The sequence below is a fragment of the Microcebus murinus genome, chromosome 6 (assembly GCF_040939455.1).
Source record: "Microcebus murinus isolate Inina chromosome 6, M.murinus_Inina_mat1.0, whole genome shotgun sequence".
Taxonomy (NCBI): domain Eukaryota; kingdom Metazoa; phylum Chordata; class Mammalia; order Primates; family Cheirogaleidae; genus Microcebus; species Microcebus murinus.
Genome location: NC_134109.1, coordinates 24,166,524 through 24,183,549, shown reverse-complemented (window position 1 = coordinate 24,183,549; position 17,026 = coordinate 24,166,524). Strand labels below are relative to the sequence as shown.

At 42.8% G+C, this 17,026-nt stretch overlaps 1 protein-coding gene across 17 annotated transcripts in view; it reads left to right on the top strand.

Annotated features, from left to right (window-relative positions):
- NRXN3 (neurexin 3) overlaps positions 1 to 17,026 on the top strand; it is a 1,566,790-nt gene that overhangs the window by 88,817 nt on the left and 1,460,947 nt on the right. For all 17 annotated transcript variants that reach the window (XR_012919693.1, XM_020286124.2, XM_076003826.1 and 14 more), the window contains exon 3: positions 12,185 to 12,202. Coding sequence is in view for 16 of the 17 variants with exons in the window: in XM_020286124.2 (XP_020141713.1) it covers positions 12,185 to 12,202 (18 nt within the window). In the remaining variant the exon portion in view is untranslated. The remainder of the gene's footprint in view (positions 1 to 12,184; positions 12,203 to 17,026) is intronic.

Below are 17,026 nucleotides of genomic sequence, written 5' to 3'. Positions count from 1 at the left end.
AATATACTCAAGGAGTCAAAAACGTCAAGGTCAGCATATCTTGTGTTGTTTATAGAGACCAGTGACCTGGAAGGATTAAGAAACCTATTCAAGGTCATATATTAACTTAGTGGCAGAACTCTGTCAGCTCATTTTAGAATATATAGCCCCCTTGTTCAGTGAAGGGCAGAGTCAGAATGGAAAATTGGGATGATCTGGACAGCACCCCTTCCTCCTCTCAGCATCCACTTCCCAACCCCTCTCCTGAACTAACAGAAGAATTTCCACCGACCCAACCTCCGTACAAAATGGCAGCTGGGGCCGCAGTTCCATGCTCCTGTCTTCTCGCTGCATCCTAGCTGGGCCCGCCTTGAGCTATGTGTGCACTGGGGTAGCATGATTTACAAACAAGTAGGACCAAAAAGGAAAAATCCTCTCTTGTGGAAAATTAGGTCAGTGGCAGAGTTGGGGAGGGGAGGGAATCCAGGCCTCCTCCCCCTCCTTGGTTCATTCCCCGTGCCTGAAGCAATCAGGGCAGGAGCCGAGGGTGCTGCTGGGAGCAGACATCTGGGCTGGGGGGGTGAGGGCCAGTGCCCGTGGGCGTGGTCTCGTGTGGATGTGTGAGAACAGGAAAAGAGTCTGTTTTCCAGTCACTTGGGACTCCCCCCCGCTCTTTGAATGTATTTGTCTGGATTACTCTAAGGGGGATATTAGTGTTGTCTAATAACGGCCTTAGATTTATCAAGAGATTTGTTTGATTAATTCCAAAGCAAAGCACAGCAGATAGATCAGAGCTCAGCCAGAGTGGTGGGTCTACACCACCCACTGTCTGCCCTTTCTAATTCCTGTCGGGGAGGCCCTCCCTCCCTCCTGCCTGTTGTCCGGGTTGTTGAAGGCTCTAGCGTTTAGGACCCCACTGTGAGATGGTTAAAACCATTTCTCACTGCTAAAATGCGTTGAGTGAATGTCTGGGCTTACAAGTAAATCTCCAAGTTCACGCTGCTGTTCATGTACAAAAGCTGCAGCAATTTGGCTACTTGCTTTTCTTTCTACTGTACGGCTGTTCTCTTAAGGCTCGGTGTTCTCCCAGACCCCCGTCAGGATATTGCTGCCCCAGCCATGGTGGCACAGTGGGAAAAACAATGAACTGTGACCTGAATTCTGATTTCAGCTTTGACCTTGTCCAGCTGGGTGGACATATGGATTCCCCTCCCTTGGGTCTGTGTTTCCTCTTCTGTGCCTCAAAGTATTCTGCACAACTCCAGGGCACTGATCACAATTATAATTAACTAATCGCCTATCCTATTATTTGCAACCCATCCCCCCTGCTAGACTTTAGGCTCCAAGAGCACAAGACCTGTGTCTGTCTTGTTCCTCCGCCCTCACCCTAGTGCCTAGCGATGTCCCTGGGATGTGGATAAATGTGCAACGCATGTGTCAACAGAATGAACCTGTGAAATGAAAGGGACGGACCTACTTGACATGCTAAGATTTTTCCACCTCTGAAATTCTCTGCTTTTCTGCTAGTCTCTCTGAAATTCACATAAACACCTCCCCTGTTTTGTTTTTACTGTTTTTGAACTATTTTTAATTGTAGTACCATAGCAGTTACAAGATAAAAATGGAGATTAATAATTCTAATTATAACTCCAAAAGTATATTATTGATGGGTGAAATGTGAAGTTCTTTTCAGGACTCCCCCTCTTCTCACCCGATCTCCGTGGTTCCTGGAAGCAGAATGTCTTTGCCTGGGTTTCTGAGCTCCCTCTGGAAGGGCCTGCGCAATCCTGTTGAGCCTTTCAGAGTGGAACTGGTACTGATTAGTAGACTGTATGTGTGGTTCTCAGACTCAAAGAAGATTCTTTTAGGTCCAGAGCATTACAACACCGCCTTATTTTACAAAGGGGAAGAGATCAACCTTGCTCATTTTTTGAAAATGAGAGAAAAGGAAGGGTACAAGGGAAAGCAGAAAAGCTGCCAAGTGGCTTAAAAGTGAGAGAACCTTCTAGCAGGGCTGCTGGCTTTCTCCCCAGATTTCCTAGGTCACTAGAAACTCATAGGACCCTTTGAGAAGCATTCAGTTGAATGCTAACTTGAGCCCGTATGTGACCCCTTCCTTCTCAAGCTCATAGCAGACACTGCTAATCAATCATGATCTTTTTATCCCAAGCCCATATGGTGCCTCAGACTCTTTCTTAACACAGTATTCCAATCAAAGAAAAGGGAACTAATGTGTGCTAGCAGGGTAACAGGCAGGTCATTAGGCATTTTATATGCATTTGCCTCTTTTGATACTCCTGATGACTCAGAAATTAATGTTATGATCCCCAGTTTACAGAGGATGTTTAAGTAACTTATCCCAAGGTCCCGTAATGAATAGCAAAGTTGGCCTTTGAGCTCAAAACTTTCTACATGCCTCCCAGGGAGCCCAACCTTAGGAGGTGTTGATCTGACCTCTGGCCAATTATGGTGAAATGTTCTTACAAAAGACTTTTCTCCACTTAGTTGTTGCTGCCTATCCTCTGGAGCGCTTTAAGGTTTCTTCAGCAAAAGACTTTTAAGCATTCTCCATCAATCCTAAATTCCCCATTAGCGCTAAGTGGGATACTAGAAGGCCACTTACAGCCACCCTACCATGTTTATGTACTCTCTTGGTGGATTAGATCGACTCTCAGCTGCATGCAGGGTAGTCTTTTTGAGTCTCTAGTGCCTAAGTGAGTGTGGCATGTAGTTTCCCCCCATGTCACAAAGGGTGATAGATTTGGGTGATTAGGCCAGTGAGGGAAGAAACAATTGGGGATGGAGAAAGGCTACTGTGGGAAGAAAAAGTCAGAGAAATTTGGGTTCAAATCCTGGCTACTGTTAAATATTTATGAGCTGAGTGCAGTTGGGGATATTAACTTCCCTGAGCCTTAATTTCCTTATCTGTTAAGTGGGGTAACATAAGCATCTACATCAGTATGATTAAGTGAGGTCATATATGTGCAGAAACAGCTGCAGGTGCCTGGCATATAGGAGGCTTTCAGTAAATGACAGGGATTGTAGTGGCTAATGATCCCTGCAGCTGTCTTTTGGGCCATGTTTCTAAAATTTCTTTTATTATGCCATTGTGAATAGGAATACCACTTAATCCTCTTTGTTAACACTGAGACCTAGCATAATCGCTAGTACGGAATGGCCACTTGATCAATACGTCTTGAGTGAACAGATGAATGACATAGCACTTTGTTGTTTGCAAAGTGCTTCTACATTTATGGTCTCATTCGAGCCTCAGAGCAACTTGGTCCTGTAATTAGTGTCATTATTCCCACAGTAAGAGATATGGAAAATGAAGGTGGGGGAGGTTACATTGCCTAAGGTCCCACAGCTGGTATGAGGCTGGAAAGTCAGCCTCAAAACCAGGCTTCTGTAAGTGAAATGTGTTATAAACACACAATGGAATATTATTCAGCCTTAAAAAGGAAGGGAAGTTCTGGCACATGCTACAACCTTGAGGATGAACTTGAGGGTATTATGCTAAAGGAAGCAAGCCAGTCACAAAAAGACAAACACTATATGATTCCACGTATGGGAGTACCTAGAGTAGTCAAATTCATAGAGACAGAAAGTAGATTGGTGGTGGTGGGGAGGGGTGTTAGTGTTTAACGGGTATAGAGTTTCAGTTTTGCAAGATAAAAATAGTTCTGGAGAGATGGTGGTGATGGTTGCAACATTGTGAACATAATAACAGTGAACTGCACACTTAAAGATGGTTATGATGGTACATTTTGTTTTCTGTGTATTTTACCACAATTAAAAAAAAAAAAAAAACAACTGGGGGAAAAAACCACTGGGTCTTCTGATTCCCAGCCCAGGGCTCCTTCCAACACTCTGTAACAGCGCCCCCTACAGAGGAGCTATAGTATGCTTCCTCTTCCAAGGCTCTTTTTTTGTACTGAATTGCAAACTTTGCAGAACTCACCTCTACTGAAACCCTAGGAGACCCACCTGCTTCTCCCAGAACATTGTTCCAGTTGGCATAAACTCTGAGGAGCTGGAGTGTTTCCAGAAAGTAAGGAATTCTTGGAAAGAGGGCAGATCCTCTTTCTCAAGGAAATTGCTGCGGTCATGTAATACAACAGTTAGGATTGCCAACATCAATTAGTACTTCCTCTGTGCCAGATGACTTGCCCAGTCCTTTTCCATACATTGGCTCTTTATAACCCTTACATCAGTCCTACAAGGTACGTAGGTTGTCCCTATTTTGTAGATGGGGAAGTTAGAGCTCAGAGAGGTTAGTTAACATGCCGGATCTCACATGCGTGGAAGAGCCAGGATTTTCATCCATGTCTACCTGACTCCAGAACCTGCCCCTTAACCCCTATGCTACCTAAAGGAGCAGGGGAATCGAAGATGTCTGTGTCTAGGGTGTTTTCCAACACAGGAACTGACAAATTTCTTTCCCCTCCTGTAATACATTCCTCTCTATCTTAGCAGATGATGGGACATCGTCTCATTTAGGTCAGTTTTTTTTTCAATTTCCTGGTGTTCTCTGAGATACAGGTGTGTATTTCTCTCTCGTGGGTCATGCTGCAATTTGGAGAGGATAGCATCTATTTCTTTACCTAGGAGGTTGGCATAGGAACCCTGTTCCCTGGCAGTGCCCATCTGCTATGAGGACTTTTCCAAAGCCCCTGTCTTGTTGTATGGGAGATATTGCAGGTGCCGACCTCATGGCCTAAGGTATTATTTGGCTGGCGATGCCTTTTGTTTGCAAGGCTGAAACAGGTCAATAGAATTTCAACTTGTCACTTTAAAGTTTACAAAGGACGTGTCAACAAGCAGCAGAGATATTAATAATTTCAATAAGTTTCTCAAATGTTTACTATCTGCCCAACATTGTGCTAAACCCTTTATATGGATCATTTCATTTGATTCTCACAAAAGTCATATAAATTAGGGACAGTCAGTTCTGTTATAACGCTTGTTTTGAAAATGCAAATTTGTTCTAATATGATTGATATATTAGGGAACAGTTTGAGCATAATAATTCTGCCTTTAATTATGCATGCTTTTGTACACAAGAAACACTAGGTGAAGGCAGAAAACTGCAGCCAGCTGAACCAGACTATCTGGAAACTCACAAAATGCACGTATCTCAACACTGAACTAGCCCTCAGTCACCATGTATGTATGAGTCCTGCTCTACACCTGGTGTTTTAACTTTCCATCCAATTCCAGGTGACCCTCCTTCCATCACTTCACTATCATTCACAAACCTCTGACTTCCACAAGCAAACTTCAGGTCTTCTTAAAGTGCCATATTTATTGTAGTACTTACCTATTTCTTAACTATTTAACATGTGTAAAATTGGCTCCTATCTTTTATTCTGTGTCACTGATGTTTTGGGGTGTTGTTCCCCACCTCCATTTTTCCTGTAAGCCCTGTGGTTTTTACTGTGTAATTTTGCATAGTGAAGTGACTCGTAGGAATTGCATAGATGCTTCTAGCAGAACTGACTATGCTGCCATTATTCCCGAAGAGAGACATGAAGCTAAGAAATTGACCAAAAATATTTTAATAACAAGTGGCAAAGCCAGGAGTCAAACCCCTGTGTTTGTTTGTCCTCAAACCCCCTGAAGCATTAAAAAATAAATAAATAAATAAATAAAATGCTATCTGCAGGCACTGATCTGATTGTATCTGTAGACTGCCTCTCCCAACTGTCAGTCAAGCCCTGGGTACTCAAGCCAGAGTCACTGCAAGTAGAAGAGCCCCTGTAGGTGTTCGGGCACAGCAGTGACCTGGCCCACAGGGATCCCCTCCTTGGTCTTCCCTGCTTTTCTTCCTTCCCTGCTCCCGGCCACTGCCTGCCCAGGCTAGCTGGCACTGGACACAGCCGCTACTGCCGCCTCATCTTGCAGTCTGGAGTTATTAGCATCAAAGAACAAAAGCAAACAGCGCCAGGACTCTGGGGCTCAGTCTGCTACCAAGGCAGATAAATGGACCCTCATGTTTGGGATAAAGCTAACATCACCCGGCCTTTTGTAGTGACAACTCTTCCTGTGTTTGAAGAGCTCAGACACTGAGAGCCAGAAAGAGCCCTAGAAGGCAGGAAACCCAGCCTCCTCACTGCTGGAAGTTTGCTTTAGCTCTTAACTTAAAAAAAATATTTCTGTGTTTGTTCTTGGAGAAGGGAAAACCTTGTGCTTATTTCTCCCCCAGGGCAGGAGTAGATGGGCTGTTGCGGAAGTGCACTCTCTGCCTTTCTCCCCTTCTACTGTTCTGGCTCAGTGTAATCCTCAGTGGAAAGCCAGTTAAAGACCTGCTTTGATATCTTGGGGCCCAAGACAAGCCCCTTTCTCTCCACCTCCAGCACCGAGAAGGTCCTCACACACATCTGTGTGGACACCCCAGACTGCAGACGTTCACAGCTCTTGCAAACGGCATCTCCTTGGCCACTTCTTGACACCAGAGTACACACACCAGTGGGTTGGTCTGATTTGGGAGAACAGATCCAAGGAGGAGGCCCCTGTGGATTGGGGGCCATTTGGGCCAGGAATTCTCGGCACCAGGGCATATTCCATAAGTAGGGGGAAGATGTTGCTGGCTCTGGGTGGGAACATCATTTGACCTTGTGGAATCCTCAGTTCCTGAACCGGGACATGGCTGCAGAAGGAACAGAGCAGGTCCCTCTAAAGCGTAAAGTCCAGAGCAGGGGCTCTAGTTGTCCAGGCACATGGTCATACTGCCTCTGACCCCTTCCCTGGGCCCTGGGCAGTGCCTTTTTCTCACATCTGTGAAATGCCCCATATTCATATCCCTAATTTCTAGCTCCATGGGTTAGATGGTTTCCGTCCTGGTTTGCTCTTTTATTCAGAAATATAGCTTGACCCTTATGTGGTGTGCTGCTGTCTTAGAGGAATAAATAATGATAGAGCATCCTCTCTGGGCCTTAGTTTCCTTATCTGTAAAATGGGATGAATAATATTCCTACCTGTTAGGGTTGCAGAGAAGATTAAATAAGATGATGGCTTTGAAGCACTTGGCATGGTGCCCAGCACACAGAGCATGCTCAGTAAATGTGAGCGTTGTTACGATCAGTATTGCTTTTATCCCATTTTATCCTCACATTCACCCTCTGATGGGGTGAAGCTGCCAACATGGTGATTGACACAGGGTGGGAGGAATCCACAGCTGCCCTGCCAGGATTCAGGCTCTGGTTCTGCAGACTGTGTGACTATGGGCCATTTACCTAAGCTTTCTGTGCCTCAGTTTCCTTCTCTGTAAAATGGGTGTGGTAATAGCTCCTATCCCAAAGGGTTGTTGTGAGGAGCTTAGAACAACAGTGCCTAGCACATAGAAAGCATACAGTCAATGTTAGCTGGTAATTTTATTACCTGCATATATAAGAGGACAAGAGTATTATAAAAATCAACCAGAAACCCTCCCTGTGGTCACACAAGGAAGGCAGACCTGTGATGCAGCTGCAGGTGTTTCTGACTCCTTGCCTTGCTGTCCCCCATGTCTGGGGCTGTCGTCCCTGGAGGTCACTCTGCCTGTGGTTGCTGCTGTTAGACAGGCTGGGGTCTGTATATGGGGGAGCAGCATTGGGCCCCAGGACTGGCCAGAGGAAATATATGTGTGTATATGTATGTGTGTATATCAATTTTAATAGACAAAAAGTAGGGGCACAGAAGAAAAGGCAGTTGACATCCAGATAAGATTGATCTAGGGGAGGTGGCATCCTCACCTGTGCCAGCACTTCCTCAGCTACCTCCTGCTGTTTTATTTTCTCACACTGCTGGGCCTGTAGTTTTCCAGAGCGCCACTGCATTTAAATCTATATTCTATTTTCTCTCCCAGAAAATAGGTCAGACTCAAGGCAGAGTTCACCAGGTGGTGTCCCCAAAGGTTTGGCTGGGACTCGCCTCCAGGAGGCTGGCTGGCTGTGCAGCCTGCCCCATGCTCCCCAAAGCTCCTCCAGAGGCATGGGGACTCTTGGACACCTAGCTCTTGAGATGATCTGGAGTCTAAATGAAGGGTGAGGTGGGAGGGCCTCCCCCCAGCTGAGCTAGCTTCTCCCCCCAGCTGAGCTAGCTTCTCCCCCCACCCCAGCTGAGCTAGCTTCTATAGTGCAACAGTGGCAGGTGGAGTTTCCTTTCTTTTCCCCACCATGGTTGGAAGAACCAGGTACCCCCAAACTGCCAGGAATTGTTTCCTTTGAACTTGAAAATAACCATGCTGAGTGTATGCACTTGTGGCTAAAGTTATTGTTGAATATGCAATAAGTGTCCGTGGGGTTCTGAGTGGAGGTGGGAATGCCCTAATTTACTTCTTCCCCTGGTTGTGATGCTGATGAGAGTGGGTGAAGGGTGGTGGCAGGTTTTAAATCCTTTTATTCCTGTTTTGCTCCCCATCTGGAGCATAACAATTCTAAGGGAAGTGGCCACAACTGACCAGAACTGGTTTTCAGGAGGATCTTTTTTTCCCCTGAGTATTCCTCTAGCACCTGTTACCTGCTGAGGACTGTGCATGAGTGACAGAGCTAGGAAGATGGAAGAGGGAAGGTGCCAGGTAATGTGAGCCAGTCCTTGGTCCCTCTATGACAACATTGGAAATAACTAAGTGAGCAGGTCCTGCCTAGAGCTTTTGCCTTTGTTATTCCCCTGCCTGAACAGTCTTTGTCAGGTGTATGTAAGAGTGTTTCTCACCTTCTTCAGGCATCAGCTCAAATATTACTTCCTCAGAAAGGCTGCCTTTAACTACCTAAAATGAGGACCTTCTACTGCCACTTACTCTACTTTTCCTTTCATCATGGTACTAATCACTATTTGACATTATATATCTGTGTTTTTATTGTTTATATCTCTATTAAAACCCAAGGGTGTTGTCTGTTTCCTTCACTGCTTACATCCCCAATGCTTAAAGCAGGGTTTGGCCTCTAATAGGTGCTCAGTCGATATATATTCAATGGTGAATAAATTACCTCCATTGATACAACTCACTGGCATAGATACTATTAATATCTCCATTTGTACCTGAGAAGTTTGAGGCTCAGAGAAGCTGAAGTTCTTTCTTGCCTATGGACAGAGGGCCAGAGCTGGAATTTGACTCTAGTTCTGCCTTATTTCCCTTATTATACTAAGAAATCTCGTTTTCTTCTATATTGGCCTCATTCTCAGGTATGGTATCTCCATATGGTAAAAAAGATGGAATCTGGCAGTTCCAGAGAAAAGAGAGCACCCTATTTCCTGATAATTCCATTAAAATTCCCTGGGAAGACTCTCATTGGTTGGGCTTGGGTCACATGTCTGTTTCCCAGCCAATTATTGGGTCCAGGAGATAGACTTGGCATGATTCATGTGACTACCCTTGGAGCTAACGTGGGAGTGGGGCATCACCTTTACCAAGTCACATGGATTAAGGTGAGAAAGGGGCTCCTCAGAAGACAGCTGGGGGTTTTTACAAGAAGAGGAGGAAAAGGATGCTGGGCAGAGAATACGACAGACGGATACTGTCGAGGGTCTGATCCCCACCCTCCAGCCATCCCCTCCCCCATCTACCTCCTGCCTTTTTCCTTTCATTCTGTCAGTCAGAACTGAGTCCAGAAATTCAGGTCACTCACTGCTCCTTGGGGAAGGGCCAGGTGATACCGTGTGTCTAGTCCTAAAGTTGGAATACTGCTCAGAACTGCCTCCAGGTTGGTGCCACAGTGAGGAACTGAGCTTGGACCTTGATCCTCAGCTAAAGGAGGGCCGGTTTTCTTGGTGTCAATTCTGCCCCTCTTTGACAAGAACACATGCTGTATTTTCATGCACAGGACTAGAACTATGCCAAATTGAGGCTTGAAGAGAGAAGACAAAAGAAATAAGAATGAAATTTTTTTGACCCTTGCTTCTGCTTGTGCCTCCTCTTCACACGGAGGGCTGGGAAGGGAGGGGAGAGCTGGAGCAGATGTCCTTATTCATAAGTAAAAGAATTGAACCAGAAGCACCGGCTTAATTCCCATGGTCTCTTGGTGTTTCCAGTGAGCCATCTGGTGAATATTTTTTGGTACTTCTGTCTGTAGTAATTCTAAGTGATAACAATCAAAGCAGCTAACGTTTATGCAGCGTTTGCCTTGTACCAAGTTAAGTGCTTTACAAGCATTTAATCTCGTTTAATTCTCATAACACCCCCAGGAGGGAGGCTCTGTTATTATTGCTATTTCATAGCTGAGGAAAATGACTCTTAGAAGTTCAATGATGAGTCCAGGTCCGCAGAGTGGCCTGGGATTTGAACCCAGGCCTGTCTGTCTCTAAAGTTTAAGACTAGTCACCATCCCCAAATGGGCCAAGTAATCAGTATTGAAAGGCCATTGGGGTTCCAAGGAATTCTGTCTGCCTGGGTTTTGGAGTTCCCAAAGAGCGTGTTTGTATGAACAATAGTGTTGACACTCCTGCCACAGAACTCCACCACATGTAAATAGTTTGATGTCCTGTTTAATTAAGGGGTATTTTAACAACCGCTATTCCAGGCAATCCATCAGTTACGGTTAATGCCCTGCTTCGTTACTGATGCAGCTTGTTTTCCCTTCCCACCTCTTCTATTTTGCCTCTTTTCTTCCTCTTCCCACTTCACCCCTAAATCTAACACACCAGAAAACCTGAAAAGGGGTGTGGCTAAGGAATGATTCAGAACACTCTAGAAGTCTCTTTGGGAAGATACAGCTTCTAGGGAACGCAGGGCGTGGGCTGGAGAAATGCTCAGCTGTGGCTGTGGGTGCGCCCCTCCTGGGTGCTGGGGCGAGTTCAGTCGGTCAGCGCCTGAATTTTCCCAGGGCAAGAGCCCTAAGGACTCCCTGGAGCTTTGCAGATCTGATTGCATGTGTTTTATTATGGGAGAGTACTCTCCATCTTGTTCAGGTAGCACATTAGAGGCACAGAAGATAAACCATGACCCATGACTCTCACCCAGCGTCCCCATGGCTTCAGGGCTATCACTTTAGTCTGCAAACTGAACTCGGGTACCCTTTGCCCTCGAGGGAGCCAGGCGTCAGTTGCGGGGATGTTGAACTGGGTGGGAATCAAGAGATCGAGGATCTTTTCTAGGCTCTGTTCCTGAGCTAGCTGTGTGACCTTGAGCAAGTCTCTCAACCTCCTCCATCTTAACCAAAAAGAATTAAACTAGGTAATTAATGTGTACTCCAGATCCAACATTCTGTGAGTCCAAGACCGTCTGTCAGTGGTTTCCTGAAGCAGCCCCTGGCTCCTTCTCTGCTGGAGTATATCCTGTCAGGCAGGGTCTGGGTTTTGACAATGCCTTGGGCTGCTCTTGGTTTTGCTTCCCCAGCACGATTCAATTTTATATCCCAGGGTAGGAGGAGGAGATTGTGTTGTCCGTGGAACTGATAGGAGTGAACCGTTCTTCATTTTTAGAAAGTTCATTGGCTTAATTCAAATGTCAACCTTTCCAGGGTTGGGTATTTATTTGTAGTTATCAAAAGTGATTTCAAATGGCAATTCCTGTCATTAGTGATGGGGTGGAAAGCAAGGAGAAAAATTAAAGGGGGAGGCAGAATTTCAATTTGCGTGGTGAATGATCTGCTCACACACAATCTCATGTGCGCACACTGCTGTCTGTGATGAAGAATGGTCACTGGGCATCCCGGGGAGGGAGGGAATTGTAAATATTTTGTGATCTTGTGTCCTTCAGTCCTAGGTTGTGAATGATGCTGCGACTTGCTCTTAATTCTTATGCCTGTTTTTCTTTGTGCCTCAAGGGAGTGGTTTCTTATTAAATTTTCTCTCTGCTGGGAAACCTCGCTTGACTTCACGTCCAATGTCTGGTATCTAAAGAGGAGGAGGAGGATTTGCTTTGGTGTCGGTGTGCAGAAATCAATGAGAATATTTTAACCAATATTCTTGCAGGATTCCAGTCTGCTTGGCTCTTTGGAGCCCTATCTGATTCCAGGATGATGTCTTTCCGGACAGATGTGAAGCTCACCTTTCTTGCTACATGCACAGTGAAAAGGGGGCTTGGTCCCTCGGCTTGCATGGGTGGTTCTTGGGTGAAGGTAGAACTAAGTGTTCAGAAGCTGAGCACCTTTGGGGGCTTGCATGAACCTGAGAGTCATGCAAGGGCACATTGCCTTGTGTGTGTGTGTGCTGCTAACACTCTTCTTCCTTTTTCTCCCCTTCTCTCTCCTCTCCCTTTTCCTCCCTTATGAAAATGCTGCCACAGATGTCAGTCAAGGTCCAGGTGAGTCTTTGTGTTTGCACAGCTGCTGTGGGAATTTCCTGTCTGCTAGATTGTGCATGGTTTGACTATGAGACCTTTGTCTAGGGACAAAAATCTAAGTATATTGCATTTTCACTGATTTTAGGTTTAGGAGAGGAAATGCCTGGAATTGATGGCTTTGTATTGGTTTTGAAGAACCATTTTAAAACCAAAGGAATGTAGTTCTCATACTTAATATAATCACTTCCCTCTGATTAATATTTCTGGGCATTTTTTGGAAAATATTTTTAAAGTTATTGTTAGATATGTATTTTCCAATTTAATGAGCATTTTTGCCTTGCATTCCATATATCTACTTATTTTCTATAGCTTTATGTGTTTGAAAGTTGAAGATATGACACACTTAGCATGGTAAATATGATGTGGGTGAAAGAAGGTTTCTTTCTTTTTATTCTAACAAATGTCTTTTCTTTTCCACAATGAAATTAGCAACATTTATTTTTCCTGGACATGTAAGTAATACATGCTTACTGTAACAAACAAACAAAAGAATGGCTTAATGGTTTGAATGGTTTCTGTCAATGGAAAAATAGAAGAACAATCCTAATAATGCACAATTATTAATTGTACATTTCTTTCTAAAATGCATACTCATCCAGAGTCCTAAGTTTAAGCAGCATGTGTATAAAGACACATGTGTACACATACACACATATAGGATCATAGGAAATGATACAACTATTTACAGCTAGGAAATGTCAGCAGATTTAAAATGGTGTCAACATTATTCTAAACTGGTCAGAACTTTATGAGAATAATTAACACTACCAAATAAGAAGGGAGTATCATCTTAGGTATTTTTACATGTTTTCTTGTTTAGTCCTCTTAACATTTAATCCTGATGGCATCGATACAAGATAGATATTGTTACATCCATTTCACTGTGTAGGAAAATTCAGTGCCCCACGTGGTAAGTAATTTTGCCCATCATCATAGAGTTTATTGACTGTAGCACTGGGATTTAAACTTAGGCTTTCTGACCCTAAAACCCGTGAAAATTCTCAACAATTGAAGATCTTGTAAGTATTTCCCAATGGAACTATTGCGTATTTGTTTATTTTTGCTTAGAGATAATATGACATTTTCTTTATCAGTAGTCTTCTTTTTATTTATTTGTCCATTTGTTTATTTATTTTATTTATTTATTATGATTTTTTTTATTTCAGCAGATTGTGGGGGTACAAATGTTAAGGTTATGTATATTGCCGATGCCCTCCCTCCCGCCTTGAGTCAGAGCTTCGAGCATGACCATCCCCCAAACGTTGCACATCACACTCATTGTGTTTGTATATACCCATCCCCTCCTCCCCCTTCCCATCTGCCCAACGCCTGATAAATGTTATTCCTATATGTCCACTGAGGTCTTGATTCCTTTAATACCAATTTGCTGGTGAGTACATGTGGTGCTTGTTTTTCCATTCTTAAGATACTTCACTTAGTAGAATGGGTTCCAGCTCTATCCAGGAAAATACAAGAGGTGCTATATCATCATTGTTTCTTAAAGCCAAATAGTACTCCATGGTATACATATACTACATTTTATTAATCCACTATGTATGGGCACTTGTGTTGTTTCCACAACTTTGCAATTGTGAATTGTGCTGCTATAAACATTCAAGTGCAAGTGTCTTTTTTGTAGAGTGTCATTGGATTTTTTGGGTAGATGCCCAGTAGTGGAATTGCTGGATCAAATGGTAAATCTACTTGTATGGCTTTAAAGTATCTCCATATTGCTTTACACAGAGGTTGAACTAGTTTGCAGTCCCACCAGCAGTGTAGGAGTGTTCCTATCTCTCCGCATCCATGCCAACATTTATTATTTGGGGACTTTTTGATAAAGGCCATTCTCACTGGAGATAAGTGATATCTCATTGCAGTTTTGATTTGCATTTCCCTGATGATTAAAGATCTTGAACATTTTTTCATATGTTTGTTGGCCATTATTCTGTCTTCTTTTGAAAATTTTCTGTTCATGTCCTTTGCCCATTTTTTGATAGGGTTGTTTGATTTTTCCTTGCTGATTTTCCTGAGTTCTAAATAAATTCTAGTTATCAGCTCTTTATCGGATGTGTAGCTTTTTTCTGCCATTCTGTGGGTTGTCTGTTTGCTCTCTTCACAGTTTCTTTGGCTGTGCAGAAGCTTTTTATTTGATCAGGTCCCATTTATTTACTTTTGTTGCTGTTGAGATTGCCTTTGGGGTCTTCTTTATAAATTCTTTGCCTAGGCCAATGTCTAGGAGAGTATTTCCAATGTTTCCCTCTAGAATTCTAATAGTTTCACACCTAAGGTTCAAATCTGTTACCTAGCGAGAGTTGATTTTTGTGAGAGGTGAAAGGTGTGGGTCCTGTTTCAGTCTTCTACATGTGGCTATCCAGTTTTCCCAGCACCATTTATTGAATAAGGATTCTTTTCCCCAGTGTATGTTTTCGTCTGCTTTATCAAAGATTAGTTGGCTATATGAGGATGGTTTTATATCTGGGTTCACCGGTCAATATTCCTGTTCTTGTGCTATTCACAAGCTGTTGTAATTACTATAGCCTTGTAGTATAGTTTGAAGTCTGATAAATTGATACCTCTTATTTTGTTTTTATTGCCTAGGATTGATTTTGCTATATGGGGTCTTCTCTGGTTCCATACGAAGCATAAAACTATTTTTTCTATATCTGTGAAAAATGATGATGGTATTTTAATAGGGATTGCATTGACTCTGTAGGTCACTTTGGGTAGTATAGACATTTTAACAATGTTGATTCTGCCGACCCATGAATATGGTATATTCTTCCACCTGTTTACATCCTCTGCTATTTCTTTCTTCAGTGTTTCATAGTTCTCCCTGTAGAGGTCTTTTACCTCCTTAGTTAAATATATTCCTAGGTACTTTATTTTCTTTGTTGCTATTTTGAAGGGAATTGAGTCTTTGATTTGGTTCTCACTTTTACTGTTGTTGGGGTATATGAATGCCTCTGATTTCTGTGTATTGATTTTGTATCCTGAGACTTTACCAAATTCATTCATCAGATCAAGGAGTCTCTTGGTTGAATCCTTGGGGTTTTCTAGGTATAATATCATGTCATCAGCAAAGAGTGAGAGTTTGATCTCTTCTGCTCCCATTTGGACGCCCTTAATTCCGCTCTCTTGTCTGATTGCTGTAGCGAGGACTTCGAGCACTATGTTTAATAGAAGTAGAGATAGTGGGCAACCTTGTCTTGTTCCACTTCTAAGTGGGAATGCTTTCAATTTTTCCCCATTCAGTATGCTATTGGCTGTGGGTTTGTCATATATGGCTTGTACCATTTTTAGGTAAGCCCTGTCTATGCCTATTTTGTTGAGTGTTCTTATAACAAAAGGGTGTTGAATTTTGTCAAATGCTTTTTCTGCATCTATTGAGAGGATCATATGGTCTTTGTTTTTGCTTCTGTTGATATGGTGAATTACATTTATACATTTGCATATGTTGAACCACCCCTGCATCCCTAGGATGAAGCCCACTGGGTTGTGATGGATTATTTTCTGGACAAGCACCTGGATTTGATTGGCTAGGATTTTGTTGAGAATTTTTGCATCTATATTCATAAGGGATATTGGTCTGTAGTTTTCTTTTTTTGTTGTATCCTTTCCTGGTTTTGGTATCAGGGTTATGTTCGCTTCATAAAATGTGTTGGGGAGAATTCCATCCTTCTCCGTATTGTGGAATAATTTCTGCAGGATAGGCACCAGTTCTTCTTTGTTGGTGTGGTAAAATTCAGGTGTGAAACCATCTGGTCCAGGACTTTTCTTTTTAGGAAGGCTTTGTATTGCTGTTTCAATTTCAGTACTTGATATTGATCTGTTCAGGAATTCTATTTCTTCCTGGTTGAGCCTAGGGAGGCTGCGTATTTCTAAGAAATTGTCCATTTCCTCTACATTTTCCAGTTTGTGTGCATAGAGGTTTTTGTAGCATTCATAAATTATATCTTGTTTCTCTGTGGCATCTGTTGTAATTTCTCCTTTATTGTTTCTGATGGAGCTTATTAGAGATTTTTCTTTTCTGCTTTTCATTAGTCTAGCCAATGGTGTGTCAATTTTGCTTATTTTTTCAAAGAACCAACTTTTTGTTTTATTAATCTTCTGTATAGTTTCTCTGTTGTCAATTTCATTTATTTCTGATTTGATCTTAATGATTTCACTTCTTCTGCTGGGTTTGGGGTTGGTCTGTGTTCTTTTTCCAGCTCTTTGAGATGATTCATTAGGTTATCTTTTTGTGATCTTTTAGACTTTTGGATGTAGGCATTTATGGAAATAAACTTTCCTCTCAGGACTGTTTTAGCTGTGTCCCACAGGTTTTGGTAACTTGTTTCTCCTTCGTCATTTAGTTCAAAGAATCTTTTGATTTCCATCTTGATTTCCTCGTTTATGAAGTGATCATAGCAGAAGGTTGTTTAGTTTCCATGACTTTGTGTAGAAATGAGAGTTCTGTTAGGGTTGATTTCTACTTTTATTCCATTGTGATATGAAAAGATACATGGTAAGATTTCTATTTTTTTAAAATTGTTTGAGACATGCTTTGTGTCCTAGGATATGGTCAGCCTATGTCTCTTGAGTGGGGAGTTAAAGCCATTCTCATTTATTGAGATAATTGATAGGTGGGGCAGGTTTCTGTTCATTATGTTGGGTTGAACTTTGTTGCTTTGTTTTCTTTCTTGAGCCATTGTGGTATCTGGGCTTTGATCTTTAGCTTTTGAGTAGATTTATATTCGTGAATGTTTATTGTGGTGATCTGTGGGTAACACTGTTTTGAGTACTTCT